We start from the raw sequence: 27382 nt of genomic DNA on the forward strand, positions 1-27382 counted from the left end.
TAGTTTCATGTAGCACCATGGTCCTGAAAAACGTTGTCTCATTTTTACTGTGTATTGTACCAGCAGTTATGGTCGAAATGACAATAAAAAGTGACTTGACTTGACTTCTCCTGATGGTCACCCACTTATCTGTTTCCTGTGGCCCCGGGGTGACTACCTCTCTGTAGCTCCTGTCTATCACCTCCTCACTCTCCCTAACAAGCCAAAGGTCATTGAGCTGCAGCTCCAGTTCCCTAACTTGGTCTCTAAGGAGCAGTAGCTCAACGCACTTGGCACAGATGTGACCAGAAATCTCCCAAACATCCCACATCTGACACTCAGAACAGAACACTTGCCTCACAGTCATACCTATTATTCTTGTTGGGGGGGGGGGGGGGGAGGTAACCTACCTCGCCTAGGCCCGTCTCTGCTGAAGCTCCGATGAGCCAAAGCCCTACTACTCTGACTTACACTACTCCGATGACCGCCCTGCTAGAAATTTTATTTCAGAGCTTTCTCAGTGTCCTTGCGCAATGATGAGCTACTGCATCTGCGCACTCCTCCCCTGACCTGCGAAGCTTGCTCTCTTCAAATTGATTGGTCTGTTGCTAATGCTAAAAAAAACTTACTTGCAGCAGTATAAATATAAATAACATCAATTTCAAAAGTTCAAAGTACATTTTATTACCAAGGTATGTATTAATTTTACAACCTTGAGATTTGTCTGCTTACAGGCAGCCACAAAAGAAGAAACCTGGAAGAACCCAATTTTTTAAAAAAGACCAACACCCAATGCGCTGACAGAAAAAAAATCGGATCAGATCACGCAAACAGAAAAGCAAGCAACAGCATTCAGAATAAAATTGAAGCTGGAAACAGCCGGAGTGGATCCATAGTCTGTCTCATTCCATTACATGCCGCGAAGCTCGCAGACACTCGACCCAGAGCAGCCAGAGCACGATGCAGCCTCAGCGAGTTAAACGTCGCCGAGCAGAACCAGTTCGACCTCTGGTCTCCAGTGAGGCCCAGCGTGTAAATTGTCCAAGCACCGGGTCGTTCTCCGAACTCGAGCCCCGCTGTAGCAATACGCTCTGGGTCGCTACTCGACCTTTCCAAATCAGCACGCACTTAGATGGATCAAACAAACTTAACATTATACAAGGAAACAAAATTAGAGAAAAAAAAGAAATAATCCTTGCATGGTTACAATTTCGATTTCCTTCCCGAGTTAAGGATTTTGCATGGAAACATCTCCCTAAGAGGAACCTATTTAAAGAACGCCAGTAATTTATTTACAATATTCATAGGATTCCCAGCAGCTCCTGATTGACAGCTCACCTTGCCCCTCCTCTTGGACTACGGCCTCCCAAACACCTGACGCATTGTGATTGCGTCAACACGAGGAAATCTGCAGATGCTGGAAATTCAAATAACACACACAGAATGCTGGTGGAACACAGCAGGCTAGGCAGCATCTATAGGGAGAAGCAATGTCAACGTTTCGGGCCGAGACCCTTATCATCGTTCCTTGGCAACGCGCCGGAGCTGGAGGGGGAGGGGTTCCTGATACTGGAAGAACTGCTGAGGATCGGGCGGGGTAGAGATGGCAGCAAGTGACCAAGTAAGATGGAGGTGGGATGAGTGATAGTTGTTTGGAGGAAGGCAAATGGCAGGTTTCTGAGAAACGGAGATAGCAGCGGCGAATTGACAATTGCAATGATAGACAGGATTTAAATTAAAAAGGGAAACAAGTCATTCCACTACACGTTTCGTTGCACATGTGACAACTATAATCTTTTAAAAATATTAGAGTTGAAGGCAACAGACAGGATTTAAATATAAGAATGTAAGACATATGAGCAGAATTAAGCCATTTGGCTCATCGAGCCTGCTCTGCCTTTTCATCATGGCTGATCCATTTTCCCTCTCAAACCCAATCTCTTGCCTTCTCCCCATATCCCTTCATGCCATGACTAATCAAGAATTTATCAATCTCTGTCTTAACTATACCAAATGACTTGGTCTTCATGGCCACCTGTGGCAATAAATTCCACAGATTCATCACTCTCTGGTGAAAGAAATCTCTCCTCTTCTCCATTCTAAAAGGATACCTCTCTATTCTGAGGCTGTCTCCTCTGGTCTTAGACTCTCCCACAATAGGAAACACCCTCTTTACATCTACATTATTGACACCTTTCAACATTGAATATATTTTGAGGACACCCCTCATTCTTCTGAATTTGAGTAGAGGCCTAGAGCCATCAAACGCTCCTCATATTACAAGCTTTTCAATCCCAGAATCGTTTTCTTGAACCCCCTTTGAATACTCTCCAATATCAGCACATCCTTTCTGAGATAAGGGGCCCAAAACTTTTCACAATACTCCAAGTGAGACCTCACTAATGTTTTATAAAGCCTCAATATTACATCCTTGCTTTTTGTATTCTAGTCCTTTTGAAATGAATGCCAAAGAAGGAAGGGAGACATTTAAAACACAAGAAATTCTGCAGATCCTAAACGCAATAAATTCTACAGATGCTGGAAATCCAGAGCAACATGCACAAAATACTAGAGGAACTCAGCAGGTCAGGCAGCATGTAAGGACAGGAATAAACAGTCAACTTTTCAAGCTGAGACCCTTCTTCAGGACTGGAAAGGAAGGGGAAAGATGCCAGAATAAAAAGGTGGGGGAGGAACAGAAGCTAGAAGGTGATAGATAGGTGAGTGGGGAATGAAGCGATGAAGAGAGAAACAGAAAGAGATATTGTGGATGCAAAAACTTTAAGAAACAAGACAGTATTAGCATTTTGTAAAGATAGTGAACAATGTGAGAAAGCTTAGGGGTTAAAAGCTGTGGGAGGAAGCAAGGTAACACCAAGTAATCATTGAGTGGCAGTGGCTTTGAGGAATAATCACGTGAGTAGCTCTAGACCTATCCATTGACCAAGTTAAAAATAAATTAGTTGGGGGGCAAAATTATGGATGCTAAACGTTTAAAATGGTTTCATGGCCATGTAAGAACAGATAGCTTATCAGTGTTGATTGCATTTGATGGGAAAAAGTTGCTGGATAGGGTTAATTTAAGTGATATGAGTTATATGGTTCAAATCTATGTGCTGCTCATTCAGATGTTTTCAGTGCCAGAAGTTCAGTCATGTAGCAGCTGTGTGGAGGAGTAAAACGACGTGTGGAGAAGGCTTTAGGCCAAAATGTAGTAATTGTGGAGGGTAACATAGATTTGCTTATGCATGGGGTCCTGTACTTAAGAAAGTTGTAGAAGTGCAGTGTGTTCAGGTGGAAATGGGCAAATCATATACAGAGGCTCTACAGAAAGTGCAGAAGACAATGCCAATGGGACCTATCCAGAATAGAGCAACACTTTAGAATATCTGCCTGGATAACCTCCAAATTGATAGTATGAATATTAATTTCTCCCTCCCCTATCCAGTTCTTCTATTCCCCCCTCCAGCCTCTTACCTCTTCTCACCTGCTTATCACCTCCCATCTGAGTCCCTGTAAATTTAAATTTACTGGACCAAATAACCACACCACACATAAGTCTTTACTTTAACCTTTCACCAGTTTATTTGTTGAACTCAGCCGGTGCGAAGACTCGGAGCCAATCATCAGGAAGACAGTGTATCTCCCTCTCTGCTCAGCAGCTTGCAACGAGCTTTCTGTCTAACACTCAGAAACATGGCAATTTATAGAACTGGTGAAACAAAGAATAATTTAGTTGAACAGATATTCCAGCCAAGTCAGTTAGAGCAAAACTTAATTACTTAGATAAGAGAGTCTACTAAATTAAGGTTTTAATTACAGATAGATTTTTGCCTTATCAGTGTGTCTTCTCTAAACAAACGAGGGAACTTAGATCAGTGATGTGAAATCATAAGGCATAATGTATGCAGCCTGTGAGAATACAGCCCACAATCATTGCTTTGAGTCGTTAATCTAAACTGAAGGCAGTTCTTTCGGTCAAGGACCATCTCTGCAACTGTTCATGGAACAGAGCACACACAAGCTGGCACTTAATTTTAACCCACTATTTACCAGAATCAGAGAATCATTTCTTATGTCCGCCAATTCCCTTAAAATTTCATCAGTCCCCTCTCCTATGATCCACTCTCCTCTATCAGATTCCTTTTTCTCCAGCTCTTGACCTTTCCCACCCACTTGGTTTCACCTATCACCTTCCCCTCACCCCTCCACCTTTTTATTCTGGCATCTGTGTGGAGGAGTAAAACGTGTGGAGAAGGCTTTAGGCCAAAATGTAGTAATTGTGGAGGGTAACATAGATTTGCTTATGCATGGAGTCTTGTATATAAGAAAGTTGTAGAAGTGCCGTGATCGTCAATTTCAGACGGTCTCAGCCTGAGCACACACCCCTCAGCATCAGCAGCTCCACAGTGGAAAGAGTGGAAAACATCAAGTTCCTTGGGGTGCAGATCTCGGACAATCTCACCTGGTCCAGGAACACCACTGGGATTGTGAAACGAGCCCAGCAGAGATTGCACTTTCTGAGGAAGCTTAAACAAGCATCACTCCCCACTAACATCTTAACTACATTCTACAGAGGTGTGGTTGAGAGTGTGCTGACATTTGCATCACAACCTGGTACTCCAACTGCTGTGCTGCCGACAAAAAAGCCTTGCAGAGGGTGGTTAGGGGAGCAAAGAAGGTTATTGGGGTCTCCCTACCTTCTGTCCAAGACCTCTTTCAGAGTCGATGCCTCCAGAAGACACGGTACATCATTAAAGACCCCTCACACCCTCTCCATGAACTGTTTGTTCTTCTGCCATCAGGTAAATGTTACAGGAGCATCAAAACTAAAACCACAAGGCTACTAAACAGCTTCCTCTCACAGGCAGTCAGACTGCTAAATAGCTGCTCTACCTGACTCTGCTTTGGACACTTATACAAACCCCATTTCCAGAAAAGTTGGGATATTTTCCAAAATGCAATAAAAACAAAAATCTGTGATATGTTAATTCACGTGAACCCTTATTTAACTGACAAAAGTACAAAGAAAAGATTTTCAATAGTTTTACTGACCAACTTAATTGTATTTTGTAAATATACAAATTTAGAATTTGATGGCTGCAACACACTCAACAAAAGTTGGGACAGAGTTAAAATAAGATTAAAAAGTGCACAGAATATTCAAGTAACACCAGTTTGGAAGACTCCACATTAAGCAGGCTAATTGGTAGCAGGTGAGGTATCATGACTGGGTATAAAAGTAGCATCCATCAAAGGCTCAGTCTTTGCAAGCAAGGATGGGTCGTGGCTCACCCCTTTGTGCCAAAATCCATGAGAGAATTGTTAGTCAGTTCAAAAGGAACATTTCCCAACGCAAGATTGCAGAGAATTTAGGTCTTTCAACATCTACAGTACATAATATTGTGAAAAGATTCAGAGAATTCAGAGACATCTCAGTGCGTAAAGGGCAAGGCCGGAAACCACTGTTGCGCGTGATCTTCGAGCCCTCAGGTGGCACTGCCTAAGAAACCGTCATGCTACTGTGACAATTATAGCCACCTGGGCTCAGGAGTACTTCGGAAAACCATTGTCACTTAACACAGTCCGTCGCTGCATCCAGAAATGCAACTTGAAACTGTATTACGCAAGGAGGAAGCCATATATCAACTCTATGCAGAAACGCTGGCAAGTTCTCTGGGCCCGAGCTCATCTCAGATGGACCGAAAGACTGTGGAACCGTGTGCTGTTAGGTGAGTCCTCATTTCAGCTAGTTTTCAGAAAAAACGGGCGTCGAGTTCTCCATGCCAAAGATGAAAACGACCATCCTGATTGTTATCAGCGAAAGGTGCAAAAGCCAGCATCTGTGATGGTATGGGGGTGCATCAGTGCCCACAGCATGGGTGAGTTGCATGTATGTGAAGGTACCATTGACTCTGAGGCATTTTATTAGGATTTTAGAGAGACATATGTTGCCATCAAGGCAGTGTCTCTTCCCAGGACATCCATGCTTATTTCAGCAGGACAATGCCAGACCACATTCTGCACGGGCTACAACAGCGTGGCTTTGTAGACACAGAGTGCGTGTGCTTGACTGGCCTGCTGCCAGTCCAGATCTATCTCCTATTGAAAATGTATGGCGCGTCATGAAGAGGAGAATCAGACAACGGAGACCACGGACTGTTGAGCAGCTGAAGTCTTATATCAGGCAAGAATGGACAAAATTTCCCAATTACAAATCTACTGCAATTAGTATCCTCAGTTCCAAAACAATTAAAAGGAAAGGTGATGTAACACAATGGTAAACATGCCTCTGTCCCAACTTTTGTTGAGTGTGTTGTAGCCATCAAATTCTAAATTTGTGTATATTTACAAAATAACCATATAACCATATAACAATCACAGCACGGAAACAGGCCATTCCGGCCCTCCTAGTCCGTGCCGAACTCTTAATCTCACCTAGTCCCACCTACCCGCACTCAGCCCATAACCCTCCACTCCTTTCCTATCCATATACCTATCCAATTTTACCTTAAATGACACAACTGATCTGGCCTCTACTACTTCTACAGGAAGCTCATTCCACACAGCTATCACTCTCTGAGTAAAGAAATACCCCCTCGTGTTTCCCTTAAACTTTTGCCCCCTAACTCTCAAATCATGTCCTCTCGTTTGAATCTCCCCTACTCTCAATGGAAACAGCCTATTTACGTCAACTCTATCTATCCCTCTCAACATTTTAAATACCTCGATCAAATCCCCCCTCAACCTTCTACGCTCCAATGAATAGAGACCTAACTTGTTCAACCTTTCTCTGTAACTTAAGTGCTGAAACCCTGGTAACATCCTAGTAAATCGTCTCTGCACTCTCTCTAATTTATTGATATCTTTCCTATAATTCGGTGACCAGAACTGTACACAATATTCCAAATTTGGCCTTACCAATGCCTTGTACAATTTTAACATTACATCCCAACTTCTGTACTCAATGCTCTGATTTATAAAGGCCAGCGTTCCAAAAGCCTTCTTCACCACCCTATCTACATGAGACTCCACCTTCAGGGAACTATGCACTGTTATTCCTAGATCTCTCTGTTCCACTGCATTCCTCAATGCCCTACCATTTACCCTGTATGTTCTATTTGGATTATTCCTGCCAAAATGTAGAACCTCACACTTCTCAGCATTAAACTCCATCTGCCAACGTTCAGCCCATTCTTCTAACCGGCATAAATCTCCCTGCAAGCTTTGAAAACCCACCTCATTATCCACAACACCTCCTACCTTAGTATCATCAGCATACTTACTAATCCAATTTACCACCCCATCATCCAGATCATTTATGTATATTACAAACAACATTGGGCCCAAAACAGATCCCTGAGGCACCCCGCTAGTCACCGGCCTCCATCCCGATAAACAATTATCCACCACTACTCTCTGGCATCTCCCATCTAGCCACTGTTGAATCCATTTTATTACTCCAGCACTAATACCTAACGACTGAACCTTCTTAACTAACCTTCCATGTGGAACTTTGTCAAAGGCCTAATTAATACAATTAAGTTGGTCAGTAAACTATTGAAAATCTTTTCTTTGTACTTTTGTCAGTTAAATAAAGGTTCACATGAATTAACATATCACAGATTTTTGTTTTTATTGCATTTTGGAAAATATCCCAATTTTTCTGGAAATGGGGTTCATAACTTGTTTTTAACTGACATGTGGCTGTTGTGTTTTACTATTTATTGTTATGTTTATTTAGTGTTGAGTTTGTTATGTTATGATTGCACTCCGCCTGGGAAACGCTGTCTCATTCTGCCCTGCAGAGCTGATGTACGGTTAGAATGACAATAAAGTTTTTGAATCTTGAATCTCCCCCCTTCCTTTCCAGTACTGAAGGGTCTCATCCTGAAACAAGACTAACCTTGACCTGCTGAGTTCCTCCAGCATTTTATATATGTTGCTCTGGATTTCCCACATATGCAGACTTTCCAATGTTTAAGATCAAAGTAAGTGCATAAAGTGGATATTATAAACAAAGGATTCATTAATTTGTATCTATTTATGCAGGAGATGGACACAAAATCTATAGAGTGAGGCAGTGGCAGAGGAGGTGTTTGCTACCCAGAGGCAAAGATTTGCTTTTTAGACTTTTTTACTGTGTCTGTCATGCTGTTTTTGTAGTTTAATCACAAATTTTGTGATTCTTTTAGTAAAAAGGTTTTACTCATCTTATTAACTCTAATCACTCATTTCTGCTAAACCCACCACATGGTCTTATTTCTAAATCAGTAGCAGTCATTTTCTGAGTCTGATCCCATACTTTCACATCAGAAACCACATTTCAATAATCATATCAAAACTAAATGTCTCATTTAAGTAAGAGCTCTTAGTATAAGTTCACAACTTCAGCCATGGTTTTGATCCAATTTTAAATACATACATGTATTTTACTTTAACCACGATCTTGAAATTTTAACAGGTTGTCCTGCAACAAGAATTTGTACCCCCCCCCCCCCCCCAACCACAATATGGTCTGCTAGTTTGCACGAATTTATTTTTGATGCTCTGCTGGCTTGCATACTTAAATAGCGTCCTACTGGTTTTAGTTTCTTCCCCCACCCTCAGATGTTTCTGAAATAGCAACCCAGCTGTCCTCAAACCTGATTTCCATCCAATGATGTAATTGCTAGAACTAGATATTTCCTCAAACACTTTGGTACATCAAAGGAAGTTTCTACCTCTTGTTTATAACCTTAAAATTTTCTTTGTCTTGGATTGTTCTGAGCTCCAAATCCTGCTGACTATGCTATTTGACAGATTTTAATATTTAAATCCAAGGTTCTTTTGGAAGTCATGAATGAGGCATACATGAATGAGGCAATTTTTATTCCATTCAAATCTATAGATGACAATAATCCAATTGTACTTAGTCAATATTGCAGTAAAAGTTAACCAATGAGAAAACACTTAAAGTACAAAGATATGTCCAGAATTATATTTTGTATTGCCAGAAGCATATTAAACTGTAATGTATACAAAGGCAATTAAAATACTATTGTTCAACTGTAGTGAAAATGACAATTACAATTAGATCCAAGTCTCTCAGTACTTACACGTTCAATTTGCAGTGATGGTATATTCTGAAGATCATTTCTGGGTAAGAGTGCCACAATCCAGTCAATATTTTTAGAACTCAGCCAGTTTAACATAGCAAGCTCCCACAAGCAATATACTCAATGTCAACAGGCAGAAAACAGCTACCAAATGTTGCTACTATCATTCATTGCCACACCACTGCTGTTTCCTTGTCCATTACCTGCCTCTGTGCAGAGCACCAAACTGTGCCCTATGCTGACCCATCTATGATTTCTCAACCCACTCCATTGAATATCCAACTAATGTTTCTCTATTCTTTTAGACTTGAAGACAATGGTGTATTGTAGCTCCAAGCTCTGAGTCGCATGTCTTTAGAAGCTTTGAGATGACCCATAATGTTGGAATGAGGGTGGTTAATTACCAATGTCAGTCTTCATCAACCCAGAGATTTGAAGAATGAAAAACACATCAGACACAACTGCATTCAGCTCCTTGTTGTCTTCAGTCTGCAGAAAGTCATGCAAAAAATTCAAGGGAAACAACTTCACCAAAGTGGTGACTGTTTGGAATAACTGCAGAGTTGGACACCTACAGTCACGTTTGAACTTGCCTCTGTATTCAACACCGATGGTTAAATATACAGCATAAAGTCTATTTAATCATTTTTACCAGTGTGAACTCGATAGTGTGCCAGAAGGATGGAATACTGAGTGAATCCCTTACCACACTGAGAACAGGTGAACGGTCTCTCTCCAGTGTGAAATCGCTGATGTAACTTCAGTAGATATGGCCGAGTAAATCCCTTCCCACAATCTGAGCACATGAATGGTTTCTCCCCAGTGTGAATTCGCTGATGTCTCTGTAGGTCAGATGACCGAGTGAATTCCTTCCCACAGTCTGAGCATGCAAATGGCCTTTCCCCAGTGTGAACCCGGTAATGTACCTTCAGTTGAAAAGACCGAGTGAATCTCTTCCCACATTCTGAGCAGGGGAATGGTTTCCCTTCAGTGTGAACTAATTGGTGTGCCAGTAGGTGATATGACCGAGTGAATCCCTTCCCACAGTCTGAGCAAGTGAATGGCCTTTCACCAGTGTGAATTCGCTGATGTAGCTTCAGTTCAGATGACCGAATGAATCCTTTCCCACAGTCTGAACAGGTGAAAGGCTTCTCCCCAGTGTGAATTTGCTGATGGACCTTCAGTTGACATGACCGAGAGAAACCCTTCCCACAGTCTGAGCAGGTGAACGGCCTCTCCCCAGTGTGAACTCGCTTGTGTACCTTCAGTTGACTTGACCAAGTGAAACCCATCCCACAGTCTGAGCAGGTGAATGGCCTCTCCCCGGTGTGAATTCGCTTGTGTAGCTTCAGTTCAGATGACCGAATGAATCCCTTCCCACAGTCTGAACAGGTGAATGGCCTCTCCCCAGTGCGAATTTGCTGATGGACCTTCAGTTGACATGACCGAGAGAAACCCTTCCCACAGTCTGGACAGGTGAATAGTTTCTCCCCAGTGTGAACTTGCTTACGTACCTTCAGTTGAGATGACCGAGTGAATCCCATCCCAGAGTCTGAGCAGATCAGCAGTCTCTCCCCAGTGTGAACTCACTGTAATCCCTTCAGTTGAGATGACCGAGCAAATTCCTTCCCACAGTCTGAGCAGATGAATGGCCTCTCCCCAATATGAAGTGATTGGTGTGTCTACGTTGCTTAACTGAGTGAATCTCCTCCCACACCAAGAAAAGTTGAATGGTCTTTCTCCCTTGTGAACTCACTGGGTGTTTTCAGTGTGCAACAGGCCTCTCACTAAGGCGTGAACCTGCTGTTGTATCTTCAGGACAGATAACTGTTCGACACAAAGCAGGTGTATGGCATCTCTCCCCAGTAAACTCACTGTGTGTCTGTAGGTTGGCTGAGTGAGTGAGTGCCCGCCCTCACACAAATAGAGCTGGTGAATTAAGTCTCCCTGTTAGCAGTTCATTAAACCAAATGTCAAATATAGTGAATCCCTTGCACAGTCAATACAGTTCAAGAACTTATCTCTGGTGAACAAATGGTGTCTTCTCAGCACCCTGGTTCCAGTAGATTTCACTGAGTTACAACAAAAAACATTTCAAAGACAAAGAACATTCTCAGCTGGGATAAGATATTTCTTCTTCTCCAAGAAGCAACAACAGATATATTGGTGTTACAAAGAAAATATCTGGTCACTCCTTAAATATTAGATGCTTTGTAGTTTTTGAGATTCCAGTACACAAATTCTTTGCCGTTTCTAACCTGTAAAAAGATTTACAAAAGGCATGAATGGGTGAAGGACATTTCAGGTGAGCTGACATCACAATGTTACAGTGAGGTTCAACCCAAGTTGGAGGAACGACCCTTCATCATCTACCTGGGCATCGGGACTGACTAAACTGTTCACTGTTTTAGTCTGTATCAGGATGGGCCATTTCTGCCCGTATTCAATCTGTGATTTAACTCAGTTTATCTCTGTCCATTTGTATTATTTTAAGTTCTGCTCATTTCCCACAGCACGACAAAGAGCACGATACTAACTTTTTGATCAGGCCCACAATCAAGATTTAACAGACAGAGCTTTGTGGCAGTTTCTTGGAGTTGGACTGCAGCCAATCACCGAGCAGGATTCATTAGAAAAGGCAAATAAAAATAACAAATGCAAGCAGAGCAGCTATTCTTTTGAGTGTGAGGTAAAGTATCTGATAAGTGTATCTTTTTACAAACATAGAAAATAGGTGCAGTAGGCCATTCAGCCCTTTGAGCCTGCACTGCCATTCAGTATGATCAAGGCCGATCAAGAACCCTGTACCTGCTTTCTCTCCATACCCCGATCCCTTTAGCCACAAGGGCCATATCCAACTCCCCTCTTAAATATAGCCAATGAACTGGCCTCAACTGTTTCCTGTGGCACAGAATTCCACAGATTCACCACTGTGTGAAGTAGTTTTTCCTCATCTTGGTCCTAAAAGGCTTCCCCTTTATCCTTAAACTGTGACCCCTCATTCTGGACTTCCCAACATCGGGAACAATCTTCCTGCATCTAGCCTGTCCAATCCCTTTAGGATTTTATACGTTTCAATAAGATACCCCCTCAATCTTCTAAATTCCAGTGAGTATAAGCCTAGTCGATCCAGTCTTTCTTCATATGAAACTCCTGCCATCCCAGGAATCAATTTGGTGAACCTTCTCTGTACTCCTTCTATGGCAAGAATGTCTTTCCTCAGATTAGGGGACCAAAACTGCATACAATACTCCAGGTGTGGTCTCACCAAGGCCTTGTACAACTGCAGTAGAACCTCCCTGCTCCTGTACTCGAATCCTCTTGCTATGAATGCCAACATACCATTTGCCTTTTTCACCGCCTGCTGTACCTACATGCCCACTTTCAATGACTGGTGTACAATGACACCCAGGTCTCGTTGCACCTCCCCTTTTCCTAATCAGCCACCATTCAGATAATGATCTGTTTTCCTGTTCTTGCCACCAAATGGATAACCTCACATTTATCCACATTAAATTGCATCTGCCATGAATTTGCCCACTCACCTAACCTATCAAAGTCACCCTGCATCCTCTTAGCATCCTCCTCACAGCTAACACTACCGCCCAGCTTCGTGTCATCTGCAAACTTGGAGATGCTGCATTTAATTCCCTCGTCTAAATCATTAATATATATTGTAAACAACTGGGATCCCAGCACTGAGCCTTGCGGTACCCCACTGCCTGCCATTCTGAAAAGGTCCCGTTTATTCCCACTCTTTGCTTCCTGTCTGTCAACCAATTCTCTATCCACATCAATACGATATCCCAATACCATGTGCTTTAAGTTTGCACACTAATCTCCTGTGTGGGACCTTGTCAAAAGCCTTTTGAAAATCCAAATATACCACATCCACTGGTTCTCCCCTATCCACTCTACTAGTTACACCCTCAAAAAATTCTATAAGATTCATCAGACATGATTTTCCTTTCACAAATCCATGCTGACTTTGTTCGATGATTTCACCGCTTTCCAAATGCGCTGTTATCACATCTTTGATAACCGACTCTAGCATTTTCCCCACCACCGATGTCAGGCTAACCAGTCTATAATTCCCTGGTTTCTCTCTCCCTCCTTTTTTAAAAAAAAGTGGGGTTACATTAGCCACCCTCCAATCCTCAGGAACTAATCCAGAATCTAAAAGAGTTTTGAAAAATTATCACTAATGCATCCACTATTTCTTGGGCTACTTCCTTAAGCACTCTGGGATGCAGACCATCTAGCCCTGGGGATTTATCTGCCTTTACCATATAACAATCACAGTACGGAAACAGGCCATTCCGGCCCTCCTAGTCAATGCCGAACTCTTAATCTCACCGACCCGCACTCAGCCCATAACCCTCCACTCCTTTCCTGTCCATATACCTATCCAATTTTACCTTAAATGACACAACTGAACTGGTCTCTACTACTTCTACAGGAAGCTGTTAATCCCTTCAATTTACCTAATACCACTTACCTACTAATATGTATTTCCCTCAGTTCCTCCATCTCACTAGACCCTCGGTCCCCTACTATTTCCGGAAGATTATTTATGTCCTCCTTAGTGAAGACAGAACCAAAGTAGTTATTCAATTGGTCTGCTATGTCCTTGTTCCCCATGATCAATTCACCCGTTTCTGACTGTAAGGGACCTACATTTGTCTTAACCAATCTTTTTCTTTTCACATATCTATAAAAGCTTTTACAGTCAGCTTTTATGTTCCCTGCCAGCTTTCTGTCAATCTTTTTTCTCTTTCCTAATTAAGCCCTTTGTCCTCCTCTGCTGGACTCTGAATTTCTCCCAAGTCCTCAGGTGTGCTGCTTTTTCTGGCTAATTTGTATGTTTCTTCTTTGGAATTGATACTATCCCTAATTTCCCTTGTCAGCCACGGGTGCACTACCTTTCCTGGTCTATTCTTTTGCCAAACTGGGATGAACAATTGTTGTAGTTCATCCATGTGATCTTTAAATGCTTGCCATTGCATATCCACCATCAACCCTTTAAGTATCATTTGCCAGTCTTAGCTAATTCACATCTCATACCTTCAAAGTTACCCTTCTTTAAGTTCAGAACCTTTGTTTCTGAATTAACTATGTAACTCTCCATCTTAATGAAGAATTCCACCATATTATGGTCACTCTTACCCAAGGGGCTTCGCACATGATTGCTAACTAACCCTTCCTCATTGCTCAATACCCAATCTAGAATGGCCTGCTCTCTAGTTGGTTCCTCGACATGTTGGTTCAGAAAACCATCCCGCATACATTCCAAGAAATCTTCTTCCTCAGCACCCTTCCCAATTTGGTTCACCCAATCTATATTGTTACGTACCCCGTAACTGGGTCACTTACCAGCAAAGATAGAGAGGTCCGTTGAAGTCTGATGGTACTATTTTAACAATATTTATTGGTAAAAATACACAAAAATAATATCAATGCAAACATACAGATACTATACATCATCAATACTAGATCTAAAAGTGCGGGTATAATAATAATCAATAAGAAATAGCTCTATTGTTGTCTAGGGGATAATGTATTGTTCGATGGAAATATAACAGTCACTCAAGTTCATTCAGGCTGCAGCTTTTGGTTGGAGAGAGAGACGAATTTTTAAGAACCTGCCAGTTTTTCCTTTTTATGATGTCGATCCTTCGAAATGTCGTTGGTGGTGGTTTCTCCTTTTAGCTAAAGCCGTTCTTCCGTGGTAAGGCCCACCAATTCCGAGGCAAATGGAAAAGGACACACGCGGGCCCCCCCACCGGCTGTCGCTATTAAACGCCGTCATGGGATTTCTTTTTTTAAATTTTTTTTTAGTTTTTCAAAACATTTTACAAATTAAAAACCCCAAATCCCAATGAGGAGCATTAATAGTGCAAAATTAAGCATACAATAACAATATGCTACAAAGGAAGAGAATTTAACAAAAAAGCACCTAAATTAAAGACAAGTAAGCTTAGTGTCCTCACCAAGCCCCACAACACAAGAAAAAAAAACAACAACTCCAGACCGACCACAACACAATATAAAGAGTATAGGTCAGGACAGTCAAACTCTCAGACTGTGAATACACTTAGCAACAGAGGATAATAATGCCTACTACCAGAAAAAGAAAAAGGGAGCTGAAAGCAAGGGACCGAAAAGAAGAAAAAAAAGAGGGAAAAAAACCCTAGTCAAGAGGAAGGTTATGAAAGTACTCGATAAAAGGTCCCCAGACCTTATGGAACTTTAGATCCGAATTAAGAACTGAATAATGAATTTTTTCGAGGTCCAAGCAGGCCATAATGTCGTTAAGCCATTGCGCATGAGTGGGTGGGGCAACATCTCTCCATCTAAGGAGGATCAAGCGTCTAGCCAGGAGAGAGGCAAAGGATAGTATTCGGCATTTGGTCGGACCCAGTCATAAATCTGTCTCGCCCCAAAAACCGAACAGAGCAATTAAGGGGTTTGGTTCTAGGTGCTGATTCAGAATACCCGATAATGTAGTGAAGGCATCTTTCCAGAATTTCTCCAAGCTAGGACAGAGCCAGTACATATGGATGAGAGAGGCCACGCCCCTCTTGCATTTATGGTAGAATCGAGATAGTTTAGATTTAGACATATGGGCTCTATGAACAATCTTAAACTGTAAAAGGCAATGGCGAGCACAAAGAGAGGTTGAGTTAACCGATTTGAGAACTGAGTCCCAGCTCTCCTCGGATATGGAGATATTTAAATCCTGCTCCCAGGCCAATTTAATTTCATCCACAGGGGCCCGTCGTAAGGCTGCTAGTTTATCTCGGATAATTGATATTAAACCTTTACCTAGTGGATTAATGGAAAGAAATAGGTCCATAGCATTTTTCGCAGGCATTTCAGGAAAGTTAGGAATTAAAGGAGCAATAGTGTGTCGGATTTGGAGATATCTGAAAAAGTGAGCGTTAGGCAGGTTGAACTTAACAGAGAGCTGCTGAAAAGAAGCGAAGCGATTGTCAATGAAGAGATCTTCAAAATGTCTAATGCCCTTCCTATACCAAACATGGAATGCTGAATTGTACGTAGTAGGTAAAAAAAGGTGATTATGTGCGACAGGGCTAGAAACGGAAAACCCCTGGAAACCATAGCATTTCCTGAACTGAGCCCATATACGCAAAGTGTGTCTAACAAGAGGATTAGCTATTGATCTGGGCAGACTACTAGGGAGTGCAGAGCCGTCACGGGATTTCTAGCGTTTCTCCTGGTGCGTCTAAAGGGGTTGTTCCCCAGACCCTCTTTTATCCTTACTCACGGGGTCTCAGATGTCAATGAGGTTGGGATGATGCCATCCCCCAACCAGCCCCCTCTGATCATTCCGAGGGCTTCCATGAATAGTACAGTACTCAATACACAATTCCGTCTCCAAGAGACAATGGCCGTTATCCGTGGCTTTGTATCGCGGAGGCCAGGACACATTCCAAACGTCTCTTTCTCATTTCCTGGGTCTCCTGACCTGAATTAATAGCGATCTTGCGATTCTCAAAAAGGACGGGGCTACTCTGTATCCTTCAGCCCCTCAGAGTTGTGGCACTTTTGTAACAATATGTAGATTGAAGTCACCCATTATAACTGCTGTTCCTTTATTGCACGCATTTCTAATTTCCTGTTTAATGCCATCTCCAACCTCACTACTACTGTTAGGTGGCCTGTACACAACTCCCACCAGCGTTTTCTGCCCTTTAGTGTTATGCAGCTCTACCCGTAGATTCCACATCCTCCAGGCTAATGTCCTTCCTTTCTATTGCGTTAATCTCCTCTCTAACCAGCAATGCTACCCCACCTCCTTTTCTTTCCTGCCTATCCCTCCGGAATACTGAATATCCCTGGATGTTGAGCTCCCATCCTTGGTCACCCTGGAGCCATGTCTCTGTGATCCCAACTATATCATATTCATTAATAACTATCTGCACATTCAATTCATCCACCTTGTTACGAATGTTCCTTGCATTGACACACAAAGCCTTCAGGCTTGTTTTTACAACACTCTTAGCCCTTATACAATTATGTTGAAAGTGGCCCTTTTTGATTTTTGCCCTGGATTTGCCTGCCTGCCACTTTTACTTTTCACCTTACTGCTTTTTGCTTCTACCCTCATTTTACACCCCTGTCTCTATGCACTTGTTCCCATCCCTCTGCCACATTAGTTTAAATCCTCCTGAACAACAGTAGCAAACGCTCCCCCTAGGACATTGGTTCCAGTCCAGCCCAGGTGCAGACCATCCTGTTTGTACTAGTCCCACCTCCCCCAGAACTGGTTCCAGTGCCCCAGAAATTTGAATCCCTCCCCCATGCACCATTTTTCAAGCCATGTATTCATCTGAAATATCCTCCTATTTCTACTCTGACTAGCATGTGGCACTGGTAGTAATCCAGAGATTATTACCTTTGTGGTCTTACTTTTTAGTTTATCTCCCAACTCCCTAAATTCACCTTGTAGGACCTCATCCCATTTTTTTACCTATATCATTGGTACCTATGTACACCACAATCACTGGCTGTTCACCCTCCCACTCCAAAATGTCCTGCAGCTGCTCAGAGACATCCTTGGCCCTTGCACCAGGGAGGCAACATACCCTCCTGGAGTCTTAATTGTGGCCGCAGAAATGCCTATCTATTCCCCTTACAATCAAATCCCCTATCACTATAGCTCTCCCACTCCTTTTTCTTGCCTCCTGTGCTGCAGAGCCACCCTTGGTGCCATGAGCTCAGCTGCTGCTGCCTTTCCCTGATGAGACATCTCCCCCAACAGTATCCAAAACAGTATATCTGTTTAGGAGGGAGATGACCTCAGGGGACTCCTGCTCTACCTGCCTACTGCTACGCTGTCTAGTGGCCACCCCTTCCCTTTCTACCTGTGTAGCCTTTACCTGCGGTGTGGCCAACTCACTGAATGTGCTATTCACGACTTTCTCAGCATCGCAGATGCTCCAGTATGAATCCAATCGCAGCTCCAGCCGCCTAGTGCGGTCTGCCAGAAGCTGCAGCTGGACACATTTCCTGCACACACAGTCGTCAGGGACACTGGAAGTATCCCTGATTTCCCACATGCTGCAGGATGAACAAACCACGGGACCAATCTCAGCTATCATGACCTACCCAATATGTTGCCTCAACTTTTGAAACGTTCTCCTTTTAAAGGAACTTACCCGGGCTCACCTCACTTGGAATGAAGCTCATCCTCAGCCTCTGGAGACAAAGCCTTCCTACTCTGTCTCCCTCTACTCCGTATCCCACTCCGTCAAACTGCTCTTTTAAATTCTCCCGCTGCCTCACTGTCCGACTTACACGCGCTTGCGCAGTCGCAAGTTAAACTGCCGAAGAAAATGCAATTTTTGTTCTTACTTCTTCATTCCTTGACTGATAGGGCACAATAGTACAATGAGAATGGTTCCAGGAGCTGTTTTGTACTGTGTGTGTGGGATGTGGGAATCCTGGGAGACCTCTAGTCTCCCGGATAAACACATCTGCATGCACCAGGTGCACTGAGCTGCAACTTGATGACCTTCTACTCCTATGGGAGAATGAGGTGACAGTTTGAGCAATGGGGTGTGGGGGGGGTAGTCACCCTAGGTTAAAGGAGGAAGGGAAATGCACAGCCAGTGCTGAGTACACCTATAGCTGTTCCCCTCAATAATAACTACAATTTTAGATTTTATTGAAGGGAATGACCTTCCGGGAGGGAGCCACAGTGACCGGGTCTCTGGTACTGAATCTGGTGCCGTGGCTATTTAGAGCAGAGAGATGAAGATGACTGCAGAGGTGACAGGAGATTCCTCAGTCAGAACAGAAACAAAATTCTGTAGGCATGATAGAGGCACCCAGATGGTATGTTGCTTCCCAAGTGCCAAGGTGAAGGATGTCTTGAATTGGGTCTATGGGAGAGAGTGATTAGCCAGAAGTCTTGGTACATATTAGCACCAATGACATATTTTCAAGGTGAGGAAATCCTGAAGAGCTAGAAAGCTGAAAAACAGAATCTCTAGGTAAAGAATAGTCATAGAAAAGTACAGCACAGAAAGTCCCTCTGGCCCACCTACTCCATTAAACTGCCTACTCCCATTGACTTGCATCAGGACCATAGCCCTCCATATCCCTACCATCCACATACCTATCCAAACTTCACTTAAAGCTTTGAAATCGGGTTTGCATGTAACACTTGCACTGGCAGTTCATTCCACACTCAAGACCCTGAGTGAAGATGTTTCCCCTCAAACTTTTCACCTTTCACCCTTAACCATGACCTCTGGTTGTAGTCCCACCCAACTACAGTGGGAAATACCTACTTGCACTTACCCTATCTATACCCGTCATAATTTTGTACACCTCTATCAAATCTCCTCTCAATCTTCTACTTTCCAAGGAATGAAGTCCTAAACTATTCACCCTTTCCTTGCAACTCAGGTCCTCCAGACCTGGCAATATCCTTGTAAATCTCATCTATACCATTTCAACCTTATTTACATCTTTCTTGTAGGTAGATAACCAAATCTACACACAAAACTCCAAACCAGACCTTACCAATGTCTACAAGTTCAAAACAACATCTCATCTCCTGTATTCAATACTTTAATTTATTAAGGCCAAAGTGCTAAAAAGCTTTCTTTATGACCCCATTTATCAGTGAAGCCATTTTCAATGAATTGTGGACCTGTATTCCCAGATCCCTTTGTTCTACCACACTCCTCAGTGCCCTACCCTGGTTGGTCTTACCAAAGTGCAAAACCTTGTACTTGTCTGCTTAAAATTCCATCTATTTTGCAGGCAACGCAGATCCTTCTCCAAGCCACGATAGCCTTGCAACTCTAGTTCAAACCCCACTATGCAGCATGAGCAACTTTCCCTCTAGGATGTTAGACCCCTTACAGTTCAGGTACAAACTGTCCCTTCTGTACAGGTCCCATCTTCCCTGGAAGACAGCCTAAGATTTTTGAATCATTACATCCTCCCTCCTACACCAACCCCTTAGCCATGAGTAAATTGTATAACCTTCCTATTTCTGACCTCATTAGCAAGTGGCACAGTTAGCAATCCTGAAATCACAACCCTGGAGGCCCTGCCTTTTAACTTAGCACCTAACCTCCTGAACTCACTTTGCAAAACCTTGGCACTATACCTACCTGTGTCATTGGTACATGCATGTACCATGACTTCTAGGTGTTCCCTCCCCCACTCAAGAATGTCGAGGACTCAATCAGATATGTCCTGGACCCTAGCACCCAGGACGCAACATACCATCTGGGAATCTCACTCTTGCCCATAGAACTTTTTTTCTGTTCCCCCAAGTAATGAAGCCCCTATCACCACAGCTTGTATCTTCTCACACCATCCCCTCACAGTCAGAGCCAGACTCCTGACCACTGTGACTTTCCTTTGCTAGGTCAGCTCTCCCCTCCACCTACCACCCCCGCAGCAGTATCCAAAGTGATATACCTGTTGAGAGGGATGGCCACAGGGGGTACTCTGCACTGGCTCTTTAACCCCTTTTTTCCTTCCTGACTGTCACCAAGTTTCCTGTGTCTGCGTGGTTGCAACTACCTCTATATGTCCTATGTATCACACACTCAGCCTCTTGAATGATCCAGAATTCATCTAGTTCCAGCTCCAACTCCTTAACAGTGTTACATGTCTGCGTGGTTGCAACTACCTCTATATGTCCTATGTATCACACACTCAGCCTCTTAAATGATCCAGAATTCATCTAGTTCCAGCTCCAACTCCTTAACAGTGTTACAAGGTGCAGCCGGAAGCACTTCTAACAGGTGTGGTTGTCAGGAAAACTGGAGGTCTCCCTGCCTTCCCACACTCTACAAGAGGGGTATTCACTATCCTGCCTGGTGTCTCTACAGTTCTAACTGAGCATATACAAGGGTTAAGGTTAGGTGCAGTCTCAAAATCCTCACTAACTACTGCAACAATTGCTGTTCCACTTGATCCTGCCTCATTTTAATTTGTTCTTGCCTATCCGTCCCGAATGCTGATTGTCCACTGCTCAAAACACCTAACTGATGCGAGTTGATGCCTTTTCTACTCTCATCAGTGAGCCCAAGTGAGCTACACCTCACACTTTCAATCTCCAACTGGCCATTGTTCTACAAAGAGCACATGTTATCACATGGCTGCTCCTGGAGCCTTTCTAATTACTTTGACCCCACTTCCACCAGGTGATTGACTGTTAATTCATTGATGACAATTCCAATGAAAATGAAGTGGAGGCTAGTAGGCTTTCTCATTGGAGTGTGGGACTTGTGTCATGAAAGCGACAGGTCACTTGTTGACCAGGACAAAGGTGTTTAATATCATTCTAAAGATGACACAACCATGGCTAACAAGAGAAGTCAAAGCCAATGGGAGCATATAATAGAGCAAACATTAGCAGAAAGTTAGAGAATTGGGAAACTTAAGAACCAAATGAAGACAACTAAAAAAGTCATTAAGGTAAAGGTGGAATATGAAAGTAAGCATATCAATAAAGGATACCAAAAGTCTCTTCAAATACACAAAATGTAAAAGAGAGGTGAAAGTAGATATCGGACCACTGGAAAACAATGCTGTAGAGGTAGAAATGGAGAACAAGGAATTGGCAGACGAACTGAATAAGTATTTTGCATCAGTCTTCACTGGAAGACTAGCAGTACAGTGGAAGTTCCAGGTGTCAGGGGTCATGAACTGTGTGACGTTACCATTACTAAAGAGAAGGTTCTTGGGAAATTGAAAGGTCAGAAGGTAGATAAGTCACCTGGACCAGATGGTATATGACCCAGAGTTCTGAAAGTTGTCTGAAAAGATTGCAGAGGGTTTAGTAATGACTTTTCAAGTATCATTAGATTCTGGAATGGTTCCAGAAGACTGGAAAATTGCAAATGTCACTCCACTCTTCAAGAAGGGAGAGAGGTGGAAGAAATGAGACTATAGGCCAGTTAGTCTGACCTCAGTAGTTGGAGCCAACTATTAAGGATGAGGTTGTTTATTCATTTATGAGTCCACGGTGGAAACAATATGTGAACCCTTGTATTTAATAACTGGTAGAACCTCCTTTAGCAACAATAACCTCCACCAAACACTTGCTATAGCTGCTGATCAGACTTGCACAACAAATTAGAGGAATTTTAGTCCATTCCTCCATACAAAACGGTTTCAATTCATCAATGTTTCTGGGATACCTTTCATGAAGAACCCTCTTCAGGTCATACCACAGCATCTCAATTGGATTAAGGTCTGGACTCTGACTTAGCCATTCAAGAACATGAATTATCTTTTTAAGCCATTCTGTTCATGATTTACTCTCGTATTTTGGATCATTGTCTTGTTGCATTATCCAACTTCTATTAATTTTCAGGTGCAAGGTTGGATTGCTCTGGGTGCCGAACTGATTTGAAGAGTTTAAGAGTAGCTTCAGGCTGGGCCTGGAGCAAATCTCTTGGCAGCGTTATCTGAGCCCAGTGCGAGGTGTGATCCCCTGTTTAGACAATTTAAGCACCAGCCCAGATTGGAAGTGAACCGATTACACTCACTCTCCACAATGTTCACTCCTCTCTCTAGGAGGCAGAGCCTTTTGCTGTTGGGTCAATTTAAACACTGGCCTAGATAGACTGAAAAGGCAGGATGTCAGTCAGGACGAGAGCAGATTTCACTCATTCTTTGCTATGGAAATCTTCATGGCGCTGAGGCTATGAAGACAGCTCCAGCTGCTATGCTCAGTGCCCACTAATATAATGAACTGATAAGCAAGGCCTTGGCCTGCTCCAGGGTTCAGATATGAGGACTGAATTTTGGTCTGTAATGCTGTGGTTTGCATCGTTTGCATGATTTGTATTTTTTATCCTTCTCTTGCACTGAGTCTTGGCATTTTTTTTTCAGGTTTCTTGCTATGTGACTACCTGTCAGCAAGCAAATCAAGGCTGTATAATGTAAACATTAGTAATAAATGAATTTTTAATTTAAAGTTCATTGTTCCCTCAATAATTGCAAGCTGTCTAGGCACTGAGGCAGCTAAGTTGCCCCAAACCATAATGCTCCTTCCACTATTCACAGCTTGGATGAGGTTCTGGTGTTGGTGTGCAGTGCCCCAATTCCTCCAAACAAAGCACTGTGTATTTCTGCCCAAAAGTTCAACCTCTGTCTCATGTGTTCACAGAACATTGTCCCAAAAGCATTGTAGAACATCCAGGTGGCCTTTTGCAATCTTGAAGCGTTCAGCAATTTTTTTTTTTTGGGGGGGGGGGGGGAAGAGCAGTGGTTTCCTCTGTGGTGTCCTTCCATGAACACCATTCTTGTTTACTGTTTTTCTTATACTTTAACAATTGAACAGAGACTTCAGCAATTTCTAGAAATCTCTGCAGATCTTTTGCTGTTATCTTTTGCAGTTCTTTTTCACTTCCTTCAGCATTGCACGTTGTGCTCTTGGTGTGATCTTTGGAGGATACCCAAAGATCTAGGGAGAGTAGCAACAGTACTGAGTTTCCACCATTTGCAGAAAATTCTCTTACTGCGGAGTTCTTTAGAAATGCTTTTGTAGCCTTTTCCAGCTGCATGCACCTCTACAATTCTTCCAAGGTCTTCTTAAAAAGTTGTTTTGATCGGGGTATGGTGCACATAACAGATCTTAGCAGGTCTGGCAGCATCCGTGGAAGTGAGCAGTCAACGTTTCAGGCCAAGACCCTTCATCAGGACTGAAGAGGGAGGGGGCAGGGGCCCTATAAAGAAGGTGGGGGGGAAAGGGGGGGGAAGGTGGGAAGAAGGCTGGTAGGTGCCAGGTGAAAAACCAATAAGAGGAAAGATCAAGGGGTGGGGGAGGGGAAGCAGGGAGGGGATAGGCAGGAAAGGTGCAGAAGGAATGCAAGGGGAAAGCACAATGAGTAATAGAAGGCAGAATCATGAGAGAGGTGATAGGCAGCTGGAGGAGGAAGCAGAGTAGAACTAGGATGGGGGAAGTGGGGGGGGAGGGGGAAGGAGGAGGCCACACCAGGAGCACCAGATGCAATAGATTACCTCTACATCGGCAAGACCTGACACAGATCGGGGGACCACTTCGTCGAGCACCTCCGCTCCGTCCGCCACAACAGACAGGATCTCCTGGTTGCCACCTACTTCAACTCTGCTTTACATTCCCATTCAGATATGTCCATATGTGGCCTCCTCTACTGCCATGATGGTGGAGCAACACCTCATATACTGCCTGGGTAGTCTTCAGCCCGAGCATGAACACTGAATTCTCTAACTTCCAGTAACTCCCTCCCTCTCCCTTCTCTGCTCTACTCTCCCTACACCCATGACTGTGTGGCTAGGCATAGTTTAAATGCCATTATAAATTTGCTGAAGATACAACTATCATTGGCAGAATTTCAGATGGTGAGGAAAGGGCATACAGGAGCAAGAGATACCAGCTGGTTGAGTGGTGTCACAGCAATAATCTTGCACTCAGCATCAGGAAGACCAAAGAGCTGTTTTTGGACTTCAGAAAGGGTAAAACAAGAGAATACAAACTAATCCTCAGAGGGATCAGAAGTGAGCAATTTCAAGTCCCTGGGTGTCAATATTTCTGAGGAGCTATGGGATATGTTGCTATAAAGGAGGCAAGACAGCAGCTACATTTCATGAGGAGTTTGAGACAATCTGCTTTGTCAACTAAAACACTCAAAAACTTCTACAAATGTACCATGCAGAGCATTCTGACTGTGCCACTGTCCTGTATGGGGGGGGGGGGGGGGGCGCTACTGCACAAGATCAAAATAAGTTGCAGAAACATAAAAGCCCATCAGCTCCATTATGGGTATCAGCCTCCATGGTATCCAAGACAGCTTCTAGGAGTGAAGCCATAGGAAGGCTGCATCCATCATTAAAGATCCCCACCTCCCACTACATACCCTCTTCCCACTTACCATCAGGAAGGAGGTACAGAAGCCTGAAGGAACACTCAACAATTTAGGTACAGCTTCCTCCCCTCTGCCATCTGATTTCTAAATGCACATTGAACCCATAAACACTACCTCACCAGTACCCTTATCTTAACATTTCCTCTTTTCTCCCATTATAGCATTTTGCTGCTTCCTATTAGTTTTTGAAAGCTTTCCAATCCTTTAACTTCCTAATTTCAGCTGTTATATCACAGAATCATAGAAATCTACAGCACTTTACAAGCACTTCAGCCCACAATGTTGTGCTGACCATGTAACCTTAAGTAACAGTTCTAAAAACTGCCTAGAATTACCCTACTTCATAGCTCAATGTACCTATTTAAGAATCTCTTAGAATACCCCACTGTATCTGCCTCTACTCCGGCCGCTGGGAATGCATTCCACACACCCCGCACTGTGTTATATAAAAAAAATTACCTCTGACATTCCCCTTGTATCTACTTCCAAGCACCTTAAAACTATACTCCCTCGTGTTAGCCATTTTAGCCCTGGGAAAACCCTTCTGGCTATCCACACGATCAAAGCCTCTCGTCATCTTATACACCTCTATCAAGATCACCTCATCCTCCATCGCTTCAAGGAGAAAAGGCCAAGTTCACAACCTATTTTCATACAGCATGCTCTCCAATCCAGGCAACATCCCTATAAATCTGCTCTGCTCTCTTCTTATAGTATCCATAGCACATGCCCTTTCTTCTGCTTTAATGTTGTCATTGACTTCTCTTGTCAGTCACGGTTGCCTATTTCTCCTTCTGTAATGTATCTACACCGTACTTTCCTTTTAACATGATTTTTTCGACCTCCTGTTTTAAATTGCAGTTATCATCTGGGGTACCGCTTGGAGGCCTATAGACAATTCCCAACAGGATGTTTTTATCCTTGCAGTTTCTCGATGAGGGAAACTCACCTGAATCTCCTGGTGAATCCAGCGACTGCTGAACTTGGGCAACAACGTACTCTCTCGTCTCCCTGGCCAGCTTCTCTCCGTCGTGGCCAGTATCCGAACCTCATTTGCCGCTCATACCTTTCGTACTCACACAGTCTCTTTCTCAGACGTGCACGGTATTCACTCACGCTCCGTTTAGACCTGACATTGTCTTCTCCCTCTGACACCATGTGATGTTCGTCCCATTAAAGATAAACTAGGCGTACAGCCAGGTTTCAAGAGTGGAGCGGTGCAGATCGACAGTAAAATGGCGGCGACTGCTTGCTGAAACAGCGAGTGTCCAAAAAAGAGATAATAAGTCGTCTGGTCACTAACGTTTTGGGAGCTTCGAAAACATTAAAAGGAAATGACGCCGGGCGGTTGGATAAACAACTAGATTGTGAATGGACGGAAGCTGTCAGGAGGAAGTGACGCTTCGGGAAGTGAGTTAGAGATGGAGGTTGGCGGGAAAGAGGAATAGAGTGGAAGAAAACAGGTACTGTGGGAGATGTCAAACTCTGGGGAGTCGGGATGATCAAAATAGGATAGCAAAAATGTAAAGAAGTTGTGATTAAAGCAATTATAAAACTGGGCGAAGTCTTTCGGTGATTGGAACCCGATTCATGCGACGAAGGTAATAAACAAACTTATAGGCGAGGTCAAAAGAGCAAAGGTATTACGAAATAGATCGATATTAATGATTTGTCGGGATAGTGCTCAGCAAGGCAAAGTGATAAGATTAAATAAAATAGACGGCAAAAAAGTACAATGCTCAATACCCAATACTTGAAAGTGGACTAGAGGAGTTTGTTGTGATGGAAAGTAACTGGTTCTTTGAGTCTCAACAGTAGAGGCCTGAACACACAGTTTTAATAATAAGGATTTTATTTACAAGGGGAAGTCGGGTCAACACAAGCAACAAGTTACACATACAAAGAACAAGGGAAAAGCACCACGACAGCTATCCCCCTTGACCTTGGATAGCTGCGGCTCCCTTACCAGGACAAACGATAAACCTTCCCAAACATAAATCAATGCACTTACCTTCAATGAGGTGATCTGTAAGAGAGAGCAAGCCAACCACGTTTCACCTTTTATAGCATGGAGCTGGGCGAGATAATCCAATTAAGGTGACCAATAATTTAGGTGTGCATTGATTAGTTGGGAGGGACCAAATGTTGATTGGCGTGTGGTGTGTCCTCCGACCAGCCAGGTGGCAGTGCGTCTGTCACGTGGCCAGTATCTCTGGATACAGAGTTATTCCGGGGATACCATCAAAATTTACTAGCCCATTTCCCTCCAGCCTATCACTTCCTAGCTCCCTACTTTATCCCTCCCCCCACTTCTTATCCTCCCTCGACCATCCCATGTTACTTCACTCCTGATGAAGGGTTTCGGCCCGAAACATTGTCACTACCTCCTCCCATAGA

At 43.3% G+C, this 27382-nt stretch overlaps 2 protein-coding genes across 2 annotated transcripts in view; one reads left to right on the forward strand and one right to left on the reverse strand.

Annotated features, from left to right (window-relative positions):
• The window catches only part of LOC140715535 (uncharacterized), a 105957-nt gene that overhangs the window by 26739 nt on the left and 51836 nt on the right, over nucleotides 1-27382 (forward strand). The window lies entirely within an intron of this gene.
• On the reverse strand, nucleotides 8834-26338 carry LOC140715776 (uncharacterized). The gene is made up of 2 exons (XM_073028149.1): nucleotides 25935-26338; nucleotides 8834-11335 (listed from the first exon to the last, which is right to left on the reverse strand). Exon 2 carries the CDS (start codon nucleotides 10619-10621, stop codon nucleotides 9716-9718), a length of 906 nt encoding a protein of 301 aa, XP_072884250.1. The 5' UTR covers nucleotides 10622-11335; nucleotides 25935-26338; the 3' UTR covers nucleotides 8834-9715.

Source organism: Hemitrygon akajei, chromosome 24, assembly GCF_048418815.1.
Source record: "Hemitrygon akajei chromosome 24, sHemAka1.3, whole genome shotgun sequence".
Lineage (NCBI taxonomy): Eukaryota > Metazoa > Chordata > Chondrichthyes > Myliobatiformes > Dasyatidae > Hemitrygon > Hemitrygon akajei.